A 22,528-nucleotide genomic window follows, 5' to 3' on the forward strand; every position below is an offset into this window, starting at 1 on the left:
TCAGTAATTAATTTAAAAAAAAATAGACAATAAAAACAGAGACAAGCTACAATCTACTAGACTCTGGGTGTTAAAAGTCTGATAGGTCTAAGTGAAGGAACCGCAACCAGATCTGGAGAGGCTGCTGCCTTGCCGCCATCTTGGACCAGGTTTGCAGGTATCTACTAGGCTCTGGTTGTTGAAACTCTAATAGCTCGAGGGAAGAAGCCCCCATACTGTTCACAATCTGTAGGAGCCCGTAAGCCTCGACGCCGTCCGCTACAGGGCCCCATGATCCAAGATGGCACAACCTCCAGGACCCCACCCCCCAGGCACTGAACCAGGCACACAGCACCGAGCACCGCTGTTCTGGACACCATGGCACACCCTTCGCAGAATGCACCACAACGCCCTCCCCCACCCCCTGCCTCGGCCACTGGCAACAAGTGACGCCGAAGACTGGAGGCCTCATCCCCACAGCAGAGGCTCAGTCCCGGCCACACAGCTTCACAGCTTCACATCTTCTTCCTGAAGATTTGCTGCTTGCCAATTTCCACATTGCAGCAGTTGTCTCACAACACTCCACTGTCCATCTCCTTCCAATTAAAAATTGTGCACGGTGCCTTAAAGTCTTTGTTTATACCTCAAAGAAGGGCTCAGGCCCAAAACACTGGCAATAGATCTTTACCTCCTATGGATGCTGCTAGACCGGCTGAGTTCTTCCAACATTTCTGTGCATTTTCACTTAAGATCGTTCAGCCTTGCCAGAGAGTTGCTGAGCTATTCCAGTTGTGGAATGGATGTTTTCAGTGCCTGTCCATGAAATTAACTGCTCCCTTGGAGATAGGGATCCTGCTGACTATGCCAAGGGGCTGGCAGGTGGAGTACGGCACTGGTAAATGTGTGGTTATCCACTTTGGAAGGAAGATTGAAAGATCAGACTATTATTTAAACGGCAAGCGATGGCAGCCATGCTACTGTGCAGCACGACTTGGGAGGGGTTGTTCATGAAATGCAGCAAGTTGATTTGCAGGTGTAACAAGTGGAATATTGAACTTCATTGATTTGGAGGCAGTGCAGAGGAGGTTGATTCCAGGGATGAAGGGGGGTCAGCCTATGAGGAGAGATTGAGTCGTCTGGGACTGGACTCACTGAAATGTAGAAGAACGAGAGGGGATCTTATAAGAATGTATCAAATTATGAAAGGCATAGATCAGATTGGTTAAGTTGTTACCATGGGTGGGGGAGACCAGAGCGAGGGGACATGGCCTCAAGATTCAGGGGAGTAGATTTAGGATGGAGGTGAGGAGGAATGGCTTTTCCTAGAGGGTGTACAAAGAGAGAAATAAGGTGCAGAAATCACAATGGAATAAACTCATGAGAATGACATTATAATGTGTCCTTTTTATATTAAAATCTAAGTTTTATCTCATACAAAGGAAAACCCATTGTTGATGGCTCAGGGTGCCACTTAGTTTCTAAATAATATCTCACTGAAAGATGCTGCATTTTCCCGAGGACTTCACCCAGCTACTTACAATGAAGCTGTCCAAATTCCAAATTCAATTCATAACAATTGCATTGGCGGTGGCCAGGAAGTGCATAGTGGTATCAAGGAAATCCGACTCTCACCTGAGCATTGCACAAAGGACTGGGGAGATGCAAGCTTGTATTCCCCTTGTGACAGATTATGTTGTGTTTGTATTGTTTATAGATACGTTTTTAGGGCAGGTTTTTTTTAGTGTAGGTCACCTACAAACACTTCAAAACAGATCTCATTTAAAATACAGAGCAAACATTTATTTAATCCATCAGACAAAATATAAAGAGACAAAGTGAGGCCATGTCTGGGGTTCATTATCCATTCAGGGATCTGATGGTGGAGGGGAAGAAGCCATCCTTGTGCTGCTGGAGGTTTGTCTTCAGGCTCCTGAACCTCTTTCCCAATGGTTGCAGAGTGAAAGAGCATGGCCTGGATAGTGGGGGGGGGGGGGGGGGGTCATCTTTGAGGATAGCTGCTTTCCACGATACATACACCTGTTTCCAAAGGTCTTCGGTGACAAATCTCCCTTTCTGTGATTTTGTCGACATAGAGGCTCCAGGACAGATCCTTGGAGATTTGTTTTTTTTATTTTTCACACTATGAACCATTCCTATGTTGCACCAGCTTTTCATCCCACTTATATAGTATATGTTCACGTACCTTCTCCCCTATTTTATCTAGCTCTAATCTGGTCCAATCTGGTTTTTCCCTTGTTTGATAAAAATCTGATAGGTATCTTAATTGTGCTGCTCTATAATTATTCTTAAAGTTTGGTAACTGTAATCCCCCTTGTTTGTACCATTCTGTTAATTTATCTAGCGCTATTCTCAGTTTCCCCCCTTTTCATAAGAATTTCCTTATTATTTTCTTTAGCTCCTTGAAGAATTTCTCTGTTTGGTGAATTGGAAATGATTGAAATAGGTATTGTATCCTTGGGAAGATATTCATTTTAATACAATTTACCCTTCCTATCAGTGTTGGTGGTAAGTCTTTCCAATGCTCTAAGTCATCTTGTAATTTCTTCATTAATGTCTGATAATTTAGTTTGTATAGATGGCCTAGATTATTATCTAGTTGTATACATAGGTATCGAATTGGTTTTGTTTGCCATCTAAATGGTGATTCTTTCTTAATCTTTGTGAAATCTGCATTATTCATTGGCATTGCTTCACTTTTATTTGCATTGATCTTGTGCCCCGATACTTCTCCATATTCCTTCAATTTCTTATGTAATTCTTTTATTGATATTTCTGGTTCTGTTAAGTATACTATGACATCATCTGCAAATAGACTGATTTTATATTCCTTCTCTTTTATTTTTATCCCCTCTTATTTTATTTTCTGTTCTTATCAGTTCTGCCAATGGTTCTATAGCTAATGCGAACAGTGAGGGAGATAGTGGACATCCCTGTCTAGTTGATCTGTTTAATTTAAATTGGTTTGATATATATCCATTTACTGTCACCTTCACCAATAGTCCCTTATATAATGCTTTAATCCAATTAATATATTTCTCTGGTAGGTTGAACCTCTGTAGTACTTTGAATAAATAATTCCATTCTACTCTGTCAAAGGCTTTCTCTGCGTCTAAGGCAACCGCCACTATTGGCATCTTGTTTCCTTGTACTGCATAGATTAAGTTAATGAACTTACAGATATTGTCTGTTGTTCATCTTTTCTTAATAAATCCAGTTTGATCTAGTTTTACTATTTTTGGTACACAGTCGGCCAATCTGTTTGCTAATAGTTTAGCTATTATCTTATAATCTGTGTTAATTAGAGATATTGGTCTATACGATGCTGGTGTTAGTGGATCTTTCCCTGCCTTTGGTATTACTGTAATTATTGCTGTTTTGCATGAATCTGGCATGTTTTGTGTTTCTTCAATCTGGTTCATTACTTCCAGGAGAGGAGGAATTAATGTCTTTAAATGTTTTTTTTTTTGAAATTTATTTATAGTATCTCCATACATTCATTTCATATTGACTTAGTATAATATTACATAATAGATACTAAATAATTTTCAAATTTTCACCCCCCCCCCACCTCCCCTAACCCCTTAGGAAACCACCTTGTGGTGGTTAATTCCCAAAAACCCAAATGGGTGTGGTATAAACCACAAGTGGCATATGACTTTCGGGAGCAGAAGTACCACTCCCTACCCCCCCCCCCCAGGCAGACAAAATACACGTATAAACCAAAAAATCATCATTTCTTATATCCATAAAACCCCGGTCCATCAATTTAACCAATCTTATTCATAAACTCTTTTTTTTGAAAATCCAAACTTGATATTAAATTTTGCACTCTTTCCACCCTCCCAACACTGAGTTAAACATTGTTTACAATCAATAAAAGTTTTTTTTTAATTTTTTTTTTCAAGTCTTCCTGAATTTCATCCACTGAATTAAAACACCTCTGAACATCCCAGTTCAACACCGAATCTTCTATTCTTCTCAGTCTCAAGTTGAATTTGTAACTTACTTTCAAAAAAAGTTTTTTTCAAATCTTTTAAAATTTTCTTGAACATAATTCCTTCGGTCTTGATCTTCTAAAGCATCAATGTTATTCATAAGTTCTTTCTTCTGTGTTTCCCAATTTAATACCAAATTTTCCACTTTGTCAATCTTCTCAATATTAAGTTGAAATTATTGTTTATTTTCAAGAAAAACTTATTCAAAATTTTTAACTCTTCTTGGACATTGCTCCTTCGACTTTAATTTTATAAATCATCAATCTTGTTCATAGTTTCTTTCTACTGAATTTCCAAATTTAATAATAAAGTTTCCATTTTTTCCAATTTTCTCAATATTAAACTGATCTTGTTGTTTAGTTTAAAAAAAACCTTTTCAAAACTATTAAAATCTGTTTGCAATGTATGCATACTCACAGATAATAAATTCACTCTTCCAATATTCCATCCAAAAAAAAATCACTGATAAACCTTATTGCAGGTCAAGGAGTTCCATATATATGTTTATCGTCAGAAAATATTTCAAATATTTCAAATCAACATTCGTCGCCATCTTTCAAAAAGGAGTCCGAAATCAACTTTAATAAGTTCTGTTCTTGAGAAAATTCCAGCACCAACTCCGGCTCTGTCTGGGCAAATAGGTCAAATTTCTTCCAAAGTCAAAGAATGTAATTTTGTTCTGTATTTATAGATAATAAATTCATCCTTCCGATATTCCATCCAAAAAAAATCACTAATAAACTTTAATGTTATCTGGATTTTTAAAACTCACGGGCAACCAATACCAATTACTGAAATTTATCTTCATAAAACATTTCAAATCAATATTCATCACCATATTTCAGAGGGGTGTCCAAGGCCAGCTTATCCGACAGTCCAATTAATGAGCTCCATTCTTAAGAAAATTCAAGCCTTGACTCCGTGGTTCTGTCTGGGCAAATAGGCCGAGTTTCTTCCAAAGTCGGAGAGTGTAGCTTTGTTCTGTATTTGAACTCTATTTTCCTTAATCTTTGTTGCCATTTTAAACATTTTTCAGAGGGGTGTCCAAGGCCAGCTTATCCGACAGTCCAATTAATGAGCTCCGTTCTTAAGAAAATTCCAGCCTTGACTCCGTGGTTCTGTCTGAGCAAGTAGGCCGAGTTTCTTCCAAAGTCGGAGAGTGTAGTTTTGTTCTGTATTTGAACTCTACTTTCCTTAATCTTTGTTGCCATTTTAAACTAAAAACAATTGATAAACAAAACAAAGACTTTTAACAGAAAAGAAATATTCTTAAAACGGGTATTTATATAACTGCCTGGGGGAGACCGGGAATGCACGTCCGCTCCCTACGCCATCTTGCCACGCCCCCCAAGTCTTTAAATGTTTTATAGATTTCTATTGGGAGTCCATCCTCTACCGGCGTTTTATTGTTCGGTAGTTTTTTTTAAATATATCCTGTATTTCCTCTATTTCAAATGGTTTTATTAATTTATTTTGCTCCTCTTCTTGCAATTTTGGTAGTTTAATTTTAGCTAGAAATTCATCTATTTTGTCTTCTTTCCCTTCGTTCTCAGTTCGATATAGTTGCTTGTAGAATTCCTTGAAGGTTTCATTGATCTCCGTTGGGTTATATATAATTTGTTTGTCCTTTTTCCTTGATGCCAATACCATTCTTTTAGTTTGTTCTATCTTAAGCTGCCAAGCTAGTATTTTGTGCATTTTTTCTCCTAGCTCATAATACTTCTGTTTTGTCTTCATTATGTTCTTCTCCACCTTATATGTTTGTAGTGTTTCATATTTTATTTTTTTGTCTGCCAATTCTCTTCTTTTTGTTGTATCTTCCCTTATTGCTAATTCTTTTTCTGTACTTGCTATTTCCCTTTGCAGCTGTTCTATTTCCCGATTGTAGTCCTTCTTCATCTTAGTTACATAACTTATTATCTGCCCACTGATGAACGCTTTCATTGCATCCCATAGTATAAACTTATCTTTCACTGATTCCGTATTTATTTCAAAGTACATTTTAATTTGTCGCTCAATTAATTCTCTAAAATCCTGTCTTTTAAGTAACATGGAGTTTAATCTCTATCTTTACGTTCTCAGTGGGATGTCCTCCAGCTTTATTGTGAATAACAGGGGTGAGTGATCCGATAACAATCCAGCTTTATATTCCATTTTCCTAACTCTCCCTTGGATGTGGGCTGACAACAGGAATAGGTCTATCCTTGAGTATGTTTTATGTCTACCTGAATAATATGAGTATTCTTTCTCCTTTGGGTGTTGTCTTCTCCATATATCCAAAAATTGCATTTCCTGCATCGATTTAACCATAAATTTGCTACTTTGTTCTTTCTGCTAGTCTTTTTTCCAGTTTTATCCATCTTTGAGTCCAAATTAAGGTTAAAGTCCCCTCCTATCAATATATTCCCCTGCGTATCTGCAATCTTCAAAAAGATATCTTGCATAAATTTTTGATCTTCTTCATTAGGTGCGTATACATTGAGCAAATTCCAAAATTCTGAAGAAATCTGACACTTTATCATTACATACCTCCCTGCTGGATCTATTATTTCCTCCTCTATTTTGATTGGTACATTTTTATTGATTAATATAGCTTCTCCTCTGGCTTTTGAATTATATGATGCTGCCGTTACGTGCCCTACACATTCTCTTCTTAATTTCTTGTGTTCCACTTCAGTTAGATGTGTTTCTTGCATGAATGCTATATCAATTTTTTTCTTTCTTCAGTAAATTTAACAGCCTCTTCCTTTTGATTTGGTTATGTATTCCATTAATATTTATAGTCATCTAGTTCAACATGGCCATTTCATACTTCGTTTATCTTTCCTTTCCGCTTCCTCATCACCACCTTTCCATCCTTGGAGATTGTTGACACCCAGGAATCTGTAGCCCTTTCCACTGCTGACCCCTCAATGAGGACTGGGTGGCATTCTCATTTCCTCCTGAAGCCCACTTGGTTTTGCTAATTTAAAGCAGAGATTGACAGGCATCAACATTTACGGGGAGAAGGCCGGGGAGTGGGGCTGAGTGGGAAAATGGATCAGCTCATGATTGAATGGTGGGGCAGACTCAATGGGCTGTTTGGCCTCTTTCTGTTCCTATATGGTCTTAAATACACCCAATGACTTGGCTTCAACAACCGCCGATGGCAACACATTCCATAGATTTACTGCCCTCTGGCTGAACACAGTGGGTGGGTGACTGGTGGAGTCTGGGGGTTGGGGTGGTTAATGGGAATAAGTTGAGAATGAATTAGGATCAGCGTGTACTGGGGGGGAGGAATAGCATGGACTCGGTGGGCAAAGGGCCTGTTTCTGTGCTGCAGCTTGACATGCCTCTCGATGGCATCTCAAGCCTCAACAGGGGAACAGCTCGTCCCAGTTCAGCTGATAAATGTTTCCGGAGATAAGGAGGCAGGAAAGTGAACTGAACCTGACTCGGCAACTTCCCTAAACAGCGCTGGGCCAATGCACTTTCCTCTCCCCTCACACCACAATCTCCTCCATTCGCTGATGAAAGAGTCGACAAATAAACAGTGTCCATTTCTCAGAATGTTTTGCATTTTTCGACTGAATGGTGCCTCATTTCTGAACAATCAAAATAAGATGATGAGAGCCACAGACAGGGTGGAGGTGTTGATGGACAGCGAGGAAGGGTTTGAAAGCTTGCAGAGGGATCTGGAGCAGCTGGGAAAATGAGCTGAAAAATGGCAGATGGAATTTAATGCAGACAAGAGTGAGGTGTTGCATTTTGGACAAACCAAGAAAGGACGTACATGGTAAATGTCGGGCACTGAGGAGTGAAGTAGAACTGAGGGATCTGGGAATACAGATACAGAATTCCCTGAAAGTGGTATTACAAGTGGACAGGGTTGTAACGAGAGCTTTTGACACATTGGCCTTCATAAATCAGAGTATTGAGTCCAGGAGTTGGGATGTTATGGTGAAGTTGTATAAGACATTGGTGAGGCCAAATTTGGAGCATTGTGTGCAGTTTTGGACACCGAACTATAGGAAAGATCTCAATAAGACAGAAAGAGGGCAGAGAAGATTTACTGGGATGTTGCCCGGACTTCAGGAACTGAGTTATAGGGAAAGGTTAAACAGAAGTCCGAACCTGGATCGTAGAAGAATGAGGGGAGATTTGATTGAGGTATTTAAAATGATGAGGGGGAGAGACAGAGTAAATGTAGGTCGGCTTTTTCCACTGAGGATGGGTGAGATACAAACCAGGGGTCATGGGTTAAGAGTGAAAGGGAAAAGTTTAGGGGGAATTTCTTCACACAGAGGGGGGTGGGGGTGTGGATTGAGCTGAAATGGTGAATGCGGGCTCAATTTTAACATTTAAGAGGAATTTGAACCAGTCCATGGATGCGAGGGGTCTGGAGGGCGATGGATCTGGTGCAGGTCAGTGGGACTAGGCAAAAAAAATGGTTGAGCACAGACTAGAAGGGCCGACGGGGCCTGTTTCTGTGCTGTAGGGTTCTCTGGTTCAAATGTCACCACCTTTTCTTCATGTGGTAACACCAGCTAATACCAGAGGACCTCTGAATGAGATGAGCGAAGGAAATTTATTAAATCAACAATTTTTTTCAAAAAGTTTGCTTCCTGAAGAAAAATTGGGTTATTACGATAGACAACGTCAAGCTGAACACAAGGGGTGGGACAATTGGCGCGGCAGTTAGAGCAATACCTTTACAGTGCCAGCAATTGGGGCCAAGGTTTGAGTCCCACACTGTCTGTAACAAGCCTGTACGTTCTCCCTGTGTCTGTATGGGTTTTCCCCAGGGTCTCTGGTTTCCTCCCACCGTTCAAAACATACCGGGGGTTGTAGATTAATGGGATGTAAATTCAGTGGCACGGGCTCGTTACCATGCTGTATGTCTAAAAATTTTTTAAATTAAATTAAAATTTAACATTTATAATTTCATATTTTCTGTAACATGTAGGAAGTTGGAGAAACATGAAATGAACATTTATTGAATTCAGCACGTTTAATCGCATCATGGTGCTGACACATTGCGACAGTGTAACTGACCTAAAAATGTTTTCTTGCTGATTTTCATTTGTACTTGGCATCTGATGCCTCTCCTCTCAGTGTCCAACAATAGTTGGCCAGCCCTGATACCACTTTTCCATGTTCGCAATGTCCTGGTGAAACCTTTCACCGTGTTTGTCGCTGACTGCACCGAGATCAGCCGGGAAGATGTCCAAGTGCGGACGCACTTCTTCCCATTCTCCTCCCTTTCTCCGAAAATCTGCGGACACTGCGAATGCAGTAAAAGCCGCAGAGAAATGCTGGAGGGAAGTCAGCCAGTTGTGGAGCATCCATAGGAGGACTGGACTCCTCCCTTCGGCCAGCTGCCAGCCGTTATTCTGATGCCTTCCCATTCTATCCTTATTCCTTCAGGCCTGAAACGTCAGGAATACATCTTTACCTCCTACGGATGCTGGGAGACCGATTGAGATCCTCCAGCATCTCTGTGAGTTTTATCAATGTGTATTGCCTGTGGCCACGGAAAGGCAGCCAACACGACCGAAGGACCTGTCGCACCCCAGACACATCTCCTCCCTCTTCCCATCATGGAGAAGAGCGAGAGGGCGAAACCGCGTCCCAAAAGGCTTCCACCCTGCAGCCCTCAGTCTCCTGAACATAAACAGGGGCAGGAGTTGGCCATCCGGCCCATCAAACCCTGCTCTGCTGTTCAATGCGATCATGGCTGATCTGCTGATAGACTCATCTCCACCGACCTGCCTTTTCCCCACACCCCCTACTTTGCAAAGTTCCATCTTAAATATATTTACTGAGATCACCTCCACTGATCAATGGGCAGTGAATTCCATAGATTCACCACCCTCTCTTTCCCCTATGGGGGCACCAATACCCCCGAGCGTAAAGCCCTGCAAAAGGTCATGGACACAGCCCAGGACATAACAAGCAAAATCCTCCCCACCATTGGGAACATCTACAGGGAACGCTGCCGTCAGAGAGCAGCAGCGATCGTCAAGGATCCACAACGCCTGGCACATGCTCTATTCTCGTTGCTGTCATCAGGAAAGAGGTGTCGGTGCCGCAAGACTCACCCCACCAAGTTCAGGAACAGCTGCTCCCCCTCCACCATCAGACTCCTCAACGACAAACCCAATCAGGGACCCATTTAAGGACTTTTAATTTTGTACATAATTGATTTTTTAAAAATTCTCTCTGAATTACACAGTCAATTTGTTCAAATATCTCTGTTTACATGTAAAGGTCGACCCCTTTATTGTGAACTTCAGGAGGAAGTCAGTGGAACGTGACCCAATCCTCATTGAAGGGGGTCAGCAGCGGAGAGGGTCGAGAACTTCAAATTCCTGGGTGGCAACATCTCTGAGGATCTGTCCTGGAGTCCCCAGGTCAATGCAATGATGAAGGAGGCCCGCCAGTGGCTAGACTTTGTGAGGAGTTTAAGGAGATTCGGTACATCACCGAAAACACTCGAAAACCTCTCCAGGTGTGCTGTGGAAAGCGTTCTGGATGGTTGCATCACTGCCTGGTACAGAGGGGCCAACGCTCAGCACAAGAATTAACTCCAGAGGGTTGTGAACTCGGCCTGCGACATCACCAGTCTTCACCCCATCGAGGACGTCTACAATAGACGGTGTCTCAAGAAAGCAGCCTTGATCCTCAAAGACCCCACCCCCACCCCAAGGCCATGCCCTCTTCACTCTGCCACCACCGGGAAGGAGGTCCAGGAGCCTGAAGACGAGCACCCAGTGGCGCGAGGACGGCTTCTTCCCCCGTCATCAGATTCCTGAACAGACAATGAACCCTAGACTTTTTATGCACTATTTTTATTTATTGTTATAAGGTGGTTTATACGAACGCGCCTGCCGTGATGCTGACGCAAGGCAACAAATTCCATAAAAATCACTTCTGATTCCGATTCATTCCGGTGTCTTCCCTTCTTGACCGGGATCTTGCTTGAAGGTTGGGTTGTTGAAGCCCATTGAGGTGCCAGTCGGTGTGCTCATGTCCCTGCCTCGCCACCTTCTGTATTTCTCAGCCACTGAAGGAATAAAGAAAGATGCTTTGAGATGACACGCCTTCATCCATTCGTTCGACAGAACAAGGGAGAGATACGTGACAATTTAGTTCAGAGAGATGGACCCTCATTGTTATCTGGAGAATAAACTGCTGAGCTGGTGAATGGGGACTCAGGTTTAAGAGTTAAGAGGAATTTTGGCAAGGATGGGAGAGGTACGGAGGGCGATGGTCAGTGGGACTATGCAAGAAATAAAATGGTTGGGCACAGACTAGAAGGGCCAAAGGGGCTTGTTTCTGTGCCATAACTGTTCTATAGTCACAGCGCCAGCAGCCCGGGATCCCAGTGTTTTGTGCATTCTCCTGCGTGGATTTTCCCCCGGGGTGGGCCTCTGGTTTCCTCCCACCCACCGTTCAGTGTGTGCGTTAAGTGGGTGTAAATTGGGCTCGTGGACCAGAAGAGTCTGTTACCACACTGTACGTCTCCGAACAAAGTCAGAGGAAACTGCTGGGATGAAAAGGAATTTCCATGTGCTTCTGTCTGACCAGGCAGGTGGAAAGTCAGTTCCCCTGCCCATCATGGTTAGCCTCGCCCATAGGGGAAGCTACCTTACGAGTGGCTGTCATGTGGAAACACAAATGCTGGAGAAACTCTACAGGTGAGGAGCCCACAGGTGTGGGGGGGGGGTGGGGTGCTGCTGGTGGCTCAGGACAAAGAACCCATATGGCCTGCGGGCATCTTCGGCTGAGGGACTCGCACTGGGCTCGAGACTGGCAGAACCGGGTCCCAAGAGGGGACCGAGAGTGCTGAAGGGCTCCCTGACCGTGCTGGAGGTTTGGATCTGGAGCTCGCATTGAACTGTGTGAGCCTGCGGTGGGGGTTGGGGCCGTGAGAGGCAAATCCACAGACACTTGGTGACTCTGATGGTAAGAGATACTTCAGGCAGTTTCTGCTGGTGGTGAATCCCCCCGCCTTATGGATTAGAGCGAATTTTGTGTGGTATCGCCCTGTTTATTACAGGACATAAGGGAATCTTGAAGCTTGAACCTTATATCTTGAACATTGAGTGATGGTGAAGGGGAAATCCAGTTTAAAACTTACGTTTCTCGCAGGCCTTGCACAAGCAAATGACGAATATACACATGAGAAAGAGAAGGCCCAGAACTCCGAACGCTATTCCAACATAATTTCCGATTCCTGTAGAATGACAACAATACTTCCACTTTAGAACATTTCAGCAAGGAAACTGGCCCCTGTGATAGTACAGATTCTATCACCAATGTGTATATGTACAGATTGTAGTGTAGGATGACTGTGATTGGCTGAGAGCGTAGCCATACCTACTGGCAGGTCTTAAAAGATTGCTCCTAGTCAGACCAGGTCATTCTGGACTGGTCGACCGACATGTGATATCCTCCAGTCTCTTAGTTAATAAAGGCCTTGGTTTGGATCAACAAGTCTTTGGTTCTTTCGACGCGCTCTACAGCCCCTTCGCCCCTTCTAGTCTGTGCCGATTCCCACTGACCAGGCCGCACCTGGTCTGTATCCCTCCATATCCCTCCCATCCATGTACCTGTCCAAATTCTTCTTAAGTGTTAAAATTGAGCCTGCTTCAGCTCGTTCCACACTCCCACCACACACCGTGTGAAGAAGTTCCCCCTCACATTCCCCCTAAACTTTTCACCCTTAACCCACATCCTCTGGTTTGTATCTCAACGACCCTCAGTGGGAAAAGCCGACCTACATTTACTCTGTCTCTCCCCCTCATCATTTTAAATACCTCGATCAAATCTCCCCTCATTCTTCTACGATCCAAGGAATAAAGTCCTAACCTGTTTAACTGTAATTCAGTTCCTAAAGTCCGGGCAACATCCCAGTAAATCTTCTCTGCCCTCCTTCTGTCTTACTGAGATCTTTCCTGCAGTTCGGTGTCCAAAACTGCACACAATTCTCCAAATTTGGCCTCACCAATGTCTTATACAACTTCACCACAACATCCCAACTCCTGTACTCAATACTTTGATTTATGAAGGCCAATTTGCCAAAAGCTCTCTTTGCAAACCAGTCCACCTGTGACGCCTCTTTCAGGGCATTATGTATCTGTATTCCCAGATCCCTCTGTTCTACCGCACTCCTCAGTGCCCGACCATTTACCATGTATGTTGGTTTGTCCTTTCAAAATGCAACACCTCGCACTTGTCTGCATTAAACTCCATCGGCCATTTTTCAGCCCATTTTCCCAGCTGGTCCAGATCCCTCTGCAAGCTTTGAAAACCTTCCTCACTGTCCACAACGCCTCCAATCTTAGTGTCACCAGCAAACTTGCTGATCCAATTTACCACATAATCATCCAGATCATTGATATAGATAACAAACAACAATGGTCCTGGCACTGATCCCTGAGGCCCACCCCACTTGTCACCTCTCCTCTTATTAACACCTTTTGTTGGTCTGGACCCACCCCCACCCCCCCCAGCCAGTCTTCATTCTCTTTCTTCTGATGCCTTCCTGCTCTTTCCTTATTCCCAGAAGAGGGGCTCAGGCCAAAAACCGGCCCCACATGTACCTTTACCTCCTATCAAGACCGGCTGAGTTGCTCCAGCATTACAGGTGCTTTTACTACAATTACAGCACCTGCTGATTTTCGTGTTTTGCGAAAGAACCATAAGTAACATTTTGGACTTCAGACCTTCATCGAGATAAAATGGACATGGAAAAGAGGTCAGGAGAGAGGAAAGGCGAGAATTGATAGGGGGAGGGTGGTTTTGGTACTATTGAATGCAGGAGACAGAGGGAAAAGGGAAGAGAGATAGAGAGACTGAGCAACATGAAAGGATAAAGGGCGGGGAGAGGGGCGAATGAAACCAGAGAGGTCAATGTTGATGACGTCTGATTGGAGGGAGCCCAGGCGGAAGACAAGATGTTCCTCCAATTTGTGGGTGGTCTCAGTCTGGCTGTGCATGAGACCGTGGACAACCATGTCGGCCGTGGACAACCACGTTGGCCGTTGGAACGGGGCAGGGAATTGAAATGAGTGAGCCTAAACCCCCCCACCCCCCACAATCCCATAAAAAAATGGCATAGTCGCCAGAGCTGCTGGTGCGGACCCACAGAGAGCAGGGAGTGGACACTCCTGCAGGGTCCAACCCTCCCAGTCCGACATTGTTTCTATTATGTGACAATAAATTGAATCTCAGAAGCCAGGCTAGTCTCGGCTGTCAGTACCAAGGCCTTTATACTCACCGCGTCCTACATAGCAGTAAGAAGACGTGTACCGGTAATTGGCTTTGCACTTGTAAATTGTATCCCAGTTGTTGACGAATTTGTGCTGGGTCATGTTGACGATGAGGCGGCGGGTGCTTTTCATTTCCTGGTGAAAACCGCCGGGACCAGTCCAGATCAGCGTGGGGAAGGGTACCCCGCCGCGGTAGAAGCAATCCAACAGGACATCATCGCCTGAGTAATAGTACGTGCAGGACAGATACGATTGGCTCCTGGCTGAAGCGTGCCGCTTGTCTGCAAGACAGAAGGGACCCCGGTGGGGGGGTCACTCATTGGATTCCAGAGCACGTCCAGGGTGCCAGAGGTGATGGCCCACTGTGGCGTTACCAGAGTTGGTGAGGTAACTCATGGTGCTTTCACCCACCCCCCACACCACTCCTCCCATCATGGACCTCCCGTACCAGACCAATCAGAATCCTTAGTAATGATTTCTTGTATTAATGGTACTGGTAACTTGTAAATATTAATGACCACAATATAGTTGCTAGAAATACCAGAGAATCTGACAAAAGCAGCGACTGTAAAAACACCGGCAACGACTAAAGCAACAGCTCATGCTGGTGGTATGTACAGACGAACGGCGCGTGTCGGTGAGGCGTGAAGATGAACAGCACAGGCAGACGATTGGCGCATGCAGACGAACGGTGCGTGCCGGTGGCATGTGCAGATTAAACCACGTGGCTCGAGGTGCCATTGTCATTGGGTCATAACGACCACTCTGACCAGAGTGTGTTCGAGGGGTCACAAGGTAAATGAGCAGGGAAGTTTTAGCCTTGTCGGTAGATTGATACATGTACGCTGGGCTGAGTGCAGGGATATTTTTATTTTAAAAATAATAAATTTCTCCTGAAGCACGGCACCCAAATTTGATAGGCAGTAATTTTTGGTGTCACCCCCTCTAATGGTGTTCCCTCCTCCACACCCACCGTGTGATGCCAGTGACAACCCACACATCTACCTCTGCACAACAGTAAAAACTCAACACTGGAGAAACTCAGCAGGTCCTCACCAAGTCAAGTTTATTGTCATCTGATTGCACAAGAACAACCTGACGAAACCGCGTTCACCGGTCCTCGGTGTAAAACACACAGACACACACCCAGACAGGACACATGTGCAGACACACAGTACACATGCAGGACAAGTGTTTCATCTAGTCAAATAAATATTGTTTCGGTAATATGAGAGTCTCGGAGGGTCAGTGCGAGCCGTTCCTTTGGCCGTTCATTGCCTGTGGGAAGAAGCCGTTCCTCAGCCTGGTGGTTCAGGAATTTGCTTTCATCTGCCGTAAGGTGGATAGATTCGCTAGCAGCAGAAATTGCCTGAAGTGCCTCTTACAAAAGAGAGTCTCCCCCCCCCCCCCCACTTCCCTGAGTCACTGAGTGTCTGTGGATTCGCCTCCAGCGCTCCTGCAGCCCCAGCAGAGTCCAGTACAACGTTTGCTCCAGTGGGGGGCCCGTTATCCTCCAAAGCATACTGGTGATGTCGATTAATTGAGTGTAATTTTGAGGCACGGGTCTCAGGGGCCGGAATCGGCTTCTACCGTGTTGTAAATGCAAAGATCAAAGGCAATTCGTCATGTTCATTCGACACCATGTCCTTTCTTGCTCATTTGAATGACGTTAAATGGTGAGACTTGGATGTAACAGGGCGGGAGGAACATCTGGGTAAGGTTATAAGACCATAGGAGCAGAAGTAGGTCATTCAGCCCATCGACTCTGCCTTGCCATTCCTTCAAGAATTGATCCACTCCGCCCCACCACCCGGCCTTCTCCCCATCACTTTTGATGCCCCGGCTAATCAGGAACCTGTCAATCTCTGCCTTAAATACACCCAATGACTTTTTATGCCCAACTTCCATTTATTGCTGTCAGGTGGTTTATATAAATGTTTGCACTACAACGCTTACTCAAAACAACAGATTTCATGACTTGTTTATGGCAATAAATTCTGATTCTGATTTCATAAACCCCAATTCTTTTTATCAGGAAGTAACCCTTTTCAAAAGAATTGTTGTCCAGTGTTACCAGCCACATCTTGTTCCCCTAATAAGAATGAGTTCTTACGTGTGAATAAGGTGAAATATAAGACACTGATCAACACAAGGACTCGTCTTGCCATGATCGAATTCTTCAAGGAGTCACCACGAAGTTCCTGAGGACCTCTCTCTTTCTCGCTCCCTTCAGACGGTGACCACTGCAGAAGTGCATTGACAGACACCGCTGGCAGACTGATCCCTCCTCCCTCCCCACCCAACCGCTCTCCTTCCTTCACAGATGCTTCCTTCATTGAGAAAGATATCCAGCAGTCTGGACAGAGTTTGTGGCAATTGAAGGTCAGATCATTTCACAAAAGCATTGTCCAATCAAGACCATTTCTGGTTACCTCCAGGTCGTGACAAAATGAGCGACACTAAAATCCACAAAAAGCACCTCTCAATTTAACCCCCTTCTCCACCCTCTCACACCACCACCCCCACCCCAAATTCCACACCCCACACCCCCCAGCTCTCTCACATTCCAAGATGACATCTGAGGTGTACGGTTCGCGCCACTGCAGAGTCGAGAAGGTGACTTCCCTTGTGGTTACGATTGAGGAAGTTCTACTCTGCAGAATCTCGCCTGCAGGTTTAAGTTCTCTGTTTCATTGTAGGAATTTTGCAATTATGTTCAGGTCCTTCCTCAAGTACGGGTTACAGGTTGGATTTCCATGATTAAAATGGAAGCAGAACCAGAATTTATTGTCGTGAACACGTCACAAAATTCGTTGTGTTGCGGCAGCTCTGCAGGGCAAACATTCGTATAAACCACCTTCCAACAATAAATAACAAAAGTGCATGAAAAGCAAGGCCACGTCTGGGGTTCACTGCCCATTTTGGAATCTGACGGTGGAAGGGAAGAAGCCGCCCTCGTGCTGCTGGGTGCTCGTCTTCAGGGTTCGGGACCTTTTCCCCCGATGGTAGCAGAGTGAAGAGGGCGCAGCCTGGGTGGTGGGGGATAGAGGGTGCTTTCTTAAGGCACTGCTGCCCCCCCCCGAAGGAGTGATCTGGTGCCCATGATGTCACAGGCTGACTTGACAACCCTCTGGAGTTGTCCCAAGCATTGGCGCCTTCGCACCAGGGAGTGATGCAACCGGCAAGAATGCTCTCCACGGTAGAAGTTTTTGAGAGTCTTTGGTGATGTACCGAATCTCCTCACAAAGTATAGCAGTTGACGAGCCTTGGTGATTGCATCGACATGGAGGCCCCAGGACAGATCCTCAGATTTGGTCACATCTCTTGCACGGCTTGTTCACGGGGGTCCTAAATCCTAAATACCCATCCCCCCACCCCAACAGGCCATACATCTGAGCCCAAACATCGTCAGCACTGCATTTTTCTCCCTGACCAGAGTTTCATTGTACGTTATCTACACCGGAGAACCTCCTTCACTTTTATCCAAAGACTGTCCCCATACTTCACCCCACAGTTCACAGAATGCTCAAAACCCACTGACCAATTACCCCCCGAGCTCGCTGACCAATTACATTGGAAGATTTTGCATCCTGAACACTTTTGGAGGTATTTTATACATTTTTGGGTTGCTGACCGCGTAAATCACCTTAAAATTTTCCTATCGTGTACCGGTTTTTTTAAGATATTTTTGTGAGTTCCTGGAAGATAGAGGCTGCTTTCTTGCTGACGTCCTCGATGGGGTGGAGACATGCCCATGATATCGCTGGCTGAGTTCGCCACTCCTCCCACCCTGTTCATGGGCACCTCCACACCAGATAGAATGCTCTCCGCAGTGCAACGTTTTTGAGGATCTTTGGTGACCCCTGCACTGACATTTAAAATCCAGTAGCAACATTTTCTCCAAGCTGGTCCATTCAGCCCTTCTAGTCTGTGCCCCAACTCACTGACCTGCACTTGGACCATGTCCCTCCATACCCCTCCCATCCATGTACCTATCCAATTTTTTCTTAAATATTAAATTTGAGTCCATGTTCACCACTTCAGCTGGCAGCTTGTTCCACACTTCCACTGCTCTCTGTGTGAAAAGTTCCCCCTAAACCTTTCCCCCTTCACCCTTATCCCATGTCTTCTGGTTTGTATCTCACCGACCCTCAGTGGAAAAAGCTGACCATGTTGTGGCCGTCATGGATTCATGGCTAAGGGATAGATGTCATTGGGAGTTGAACGTCCAAGGATACACAGTGTATGAAGAGGATAGGGGGTGTTGGTAGGGAACAGTATTTAAACACAAGAGGTGACAGAGAATTAGAAGATTATAGAATCATTGTGGGTTGAGTTAAGAAATGGCGAGGGTAAAAAGGGACTGTGGAGTTATAAAAAGACTTACATCCAGTAGTTGGGATGTGGACAGCAAATTACAGCAGCAAATAGAAAAGGTGTGCCAGAAGGGCAAATTTATGGTGGTCATGGGGGATTTTAACATGCAAGTGGATTGGGTAAACCAAGATGGGACTGGATCTCAAGTGTTGATATACTGCGAGATGGTTCTTTAGAGCAATTTGTTGATGAGCCCACAAGGGGATTGACTTTTACTGGACTGAACATTGCGTGATGCATCAGGGGTGATGAGGGAGTAAAGGGAACCATTAGTGGGTAGTGATCACAATACGATCGAGTACAAACCGAGATATCACAAGGAGGAACTAAAGTCAGATGTGTCCAAGTAAAGGGAATTACAGGGGCATGAGAGAGGATCCAGAAGGGGGCACTAGTAGGGTGGAGGGCAGAGCCCCAATGGATGGAGTCTCTGCAAGAAATGGGGAAGGTCCAGACCAAAAAACGGGAAATATCCGAATGGAAAATAACACCAACTGTGGCTGACGAGGGAAGTCAGAGCAGCAAAAGGCAAGGAAGCAAAAAACTAGTGGGAAGATAGAGGATTGGGAGATTTTTTAAAACTTGCAGAAGGTAACCAAAAATATTCGCGGGAGCATGAGCTACAAAAATCTTCTCCTGCAGAGACGTGAGAAAAAATTCTTAAACTAGTTAATGCCTCATCAATGTGGTCATACATGGGGTGCATATGTCTAAGGACAAGCTTACCTGTATTTTCCCTGATTTTAGCCAAATCTATGCCAGGAGTAATTCACAAGTGGCTTCATTGACCCTTATGTTTTGGTCCTGTCCGGTTTTGGAAAGATATCTTTGTCCTCTTTCAGCAATTAATTTGCAGCCAAATCCTTTAACTGTTCTTTCTGGAGTTTTAGGAGCGGATGGAGGTCATTGTCTGGCTTCTTCTCATCAGACGATCACTTTTAACCACCCTGATGGCCAGGAGAACAACTCTTCTAAGACGGAAGACCCCACTCCATCTGCGATAGCCCAGTGGTCTTTCTCAAACCATCGGAACTTAGAGAGAATCAGAATGGCACATTTGATGCCTCCATTTAATCTTGGTGCCCAGGCATACAACATTTTCATCTAAGATCATTTGTAATGTTTTCTTTTTTATCTTTATATTTAAATCTTGTTCCCATTTTTGTTTAGTTTTACCATTTGTTTCCTCATTCTCCTTTTCTTGCAGTTTAATATACATATTTGTTAAAAATCTTTTGATTATCATTGTATCTGTAATCACATATTCAAAGTTACTTCCCTCTTGTAACCTCAGAATGCTTCCTAATTTGTCCTTCAAGTAGGATCTCAATTGGTAATATGCCAGCACTGTATCTTGAGTTATATTGTATTTATCTTTCATTTGTTCAAAGGATAATAATCTATTTCCTGAAAAACAATTTTCTATTCTTTTGATCCCTTTTTTCTCCCATTCTCTAAAGGAAAGGTTATCTATTGTAAAAGGGAGTAACTTATTTTGCGTCAATATTAGTTTTGGTAATTGATAATTTGTTTTATTTCTTTCTACATGAACCTTCTTCCAAATATTGAGTAGATGATGTCATACTGGAGAACTTCTATGTTGTACCAATTTTTCATCCCATTTATATAATATGTGTTCAGGTATCTTTTCCCCTATTTTATCTAATTCTAATCTAGTCCAATCTGGCTTTTCCCTTGTTTGATAAAAATCTGATAGGTATCTTAATTGTGCGGCTCTATAATAATTTTTAAAGTTTGGCAGTTGTAAGCCTCCTTGTTTATATCATTCTGTTAATTTATCTAGTGCTATCCTCGGTTTCCCCCCTTTCCATAAAAATTTCCTTATTATTTTCTTTAACTCCTTGAAGAATTTCTCTGTCAAGTGTATTGGCAATGCCTGAAATACGTATAATATCATTGGAAAAATGTTCATTTTAATACAGTTTATCCTTCCTATTAGTGTTAGTGGTAAATCTTTCCAATGCTCTAAATCGTCCTGTAATTTTTTCATTAGTGGATAATAATTGAGTTTATATAGTTCGCCGAGATTTTTATTCATTTGTATACCTAGGTATCTTATTGCTTGCATTTGCCATCTGAATGGTGATTCCTTCTTAAATTTTGAGAAATCCGCATTATTCATAGGCATTGCTTCACTTTTATTTACGTTAATCTTGTAACCCGACACTGCTCCATATTCCTTCAATTTCTTATATAATTCTTTGATTGATAGTTCTGGTTCTGTTAAGTATACTATAACATCATCCGCAAATAAACTGATTTTATATTCCTTATCTTTTATTTTTATCCCTTTTATATTATTTTCTGTTCTTATCAATTCTGCTGGTGGTTCTATAGCTAATGTGAACAATAAAGGTGATAGTGGGCATCCCTGCCGTGTTGACCTGCTTAAGTTAAATTGCTTTGATATATATCCATTTACTGTCACTTTCGCCAATGGTCCCTTATATAATGCTTTAATCCAATGAATATACTTCTCTGGTAAACTGAATTTTTGCAATACTTTGAATAAATAATTCCATTCTACTCTGTCAAAGGCCTTCTCTGCGTCTAAAGCAACTGCTACTGTTGGCGCTTTACTCCCTTCAACTGCATGAATTAAGTTAATAAATTTACAAATATTGTCTGTTGTGCGTCTTTTTTTAATAAATCCAGTTTGGTCTAGATTTACCATTTTCGGTACATACTCTGCTAATGTGTTTGCTAATAATTTAGCTATTATCTTATAATCTGTGTTAAGTAAAGATATTGGTCTATATGACGCTGGTGTGAGTGGATCTTTCCCTTGCTTTAGTATTACTGTAATTATTGCTGTTTTACATGAATCTGGTAAGCTTTGTGTTTTATCAATCTGGTTGATTACTTCCAGGAGGGGAGGAATTAATAAATCTTTAAATGTTTCATAGAATTCTATTGGGAATCCATCCTCTCCTGGTGATTTATTATTTGGTAATTTTTTTATTATCTCTTGTATTTCTACTATGCCAAATGGTTCTGTTAATTTATTTTGTTCCTCTATTTGTAGTTTTGGTAGTTCAATTTTAGTTAGAAATTCATCTATTTTCCCTTCTTTCCCTTCATTTTCAGTTTGGTATAATTGTTCATAGAATTCTATAAAGTTTTCCTTGATCTCCTTTGGATTATATGTGATTTGTTTGTCTTTTTTCCTTGATGCCAATACCATTTTCTTAGCTTGTTCTGTCTTAAGCTGCCATGCTAGAATTTTGTGCGTTTTTTCCCCTAGTTCATAATATTTCTGTTTTGTCTTCATTATGTTCTTCTCCACCTTATATGTTTGTAGTGTTTCATATTTTATTTTTTTATCTGCCAATTCTCTTCTTTTAGTTGTATCTTCCTTCATTGCTAATTGTTTTTCTATATTTACTATTTCCCTTTCCAACCGCTCTGTTTCCTGATTATAGTCCTTCTTCATCTTGGTTACATAACTTATTATTTGCCCTCTAATGAACGCTTTCATTGCATCCCATAGTATAAACTTATCTTTCACTGATTCCGTATTTATTTCAAAATACATTTTAATTTGTCTTTCAATGAATTCTCTAAAATCCTGCCTTTTGAGTAACATGGAGTTTAATTTCCATCTATACATTCTTGGAGGAATGTCCTCTAACTTTATTGTCAATATTAAGGGTGAATGGTCCGATAATTTTCTAGCTTTATATTCTGTTTTTCTTACTCTATCTTGCATACGAGCTGATAACAAAAATAGGTCTATTCTTGAGTATGTTTTATGTCTAGCCGAGTAATATGAATATTCCTTTTCCTTTGGGTGTTGTTTCCTCCATATATCCAAAAGTTGCATTTCTTCCATTGATTTAATTATAAATTTGGTTACTTTGTTCTTTTTGTTAATTT

At 42.8% G+C, this 22,528-nt stretch overlaps 1 protein-coding gene across 1 annotated transcript; it reads right to left on the reverse strand.

The window, feature by feature from the left end:
• Positions 1 to 10,812: 10,812 nt before the first annotated feature.
• Positions 10,813 to 18,440, reverse strand: LOC138765382 (uncharacterized). Its single transcript, XM_069942424.1, has 8 exons — positions 18,424 to 18,440; positions 17,366 to 17,586; positions 17,188 to 17,283; positions 16,818 to 16,922; positions 16,368 to 16,610; positions 14,263 to 14,535; positions 12,121 to 12,216; positions 10,813 to 11,043 (listed from the first exon to the last, which is right to left on the reverse strand). Exons 1-8 carry the CDS (start codon positions 18,438 to 18,440, stop codon positions 10,922 to 10,924), a joined length of 1,173 nt encoding a protein of 390 aa, XP_069798525.1. The 3' UTR covers positions 10,813 to 10,921.
• Positions 18,441 to 22,528: the final 4,088 nt, after the last annotated feature.

The sequence above is a fragment of the Narcine bancroftii genome, chromosome 5 (genome assembly GCF_036971445.1).
Source record: "Narcine bancroftii isolate sNarBan1 chromosome 5, sNarBan1.hap1, whole genome shotgun sequence".
Taxonomy (NCBI): Eukaryota; Metazoa; Chordata; class Chondrichthyes; order Torpediniformes; family Narcinidae; genus Narcine; species Narcine bancroftii.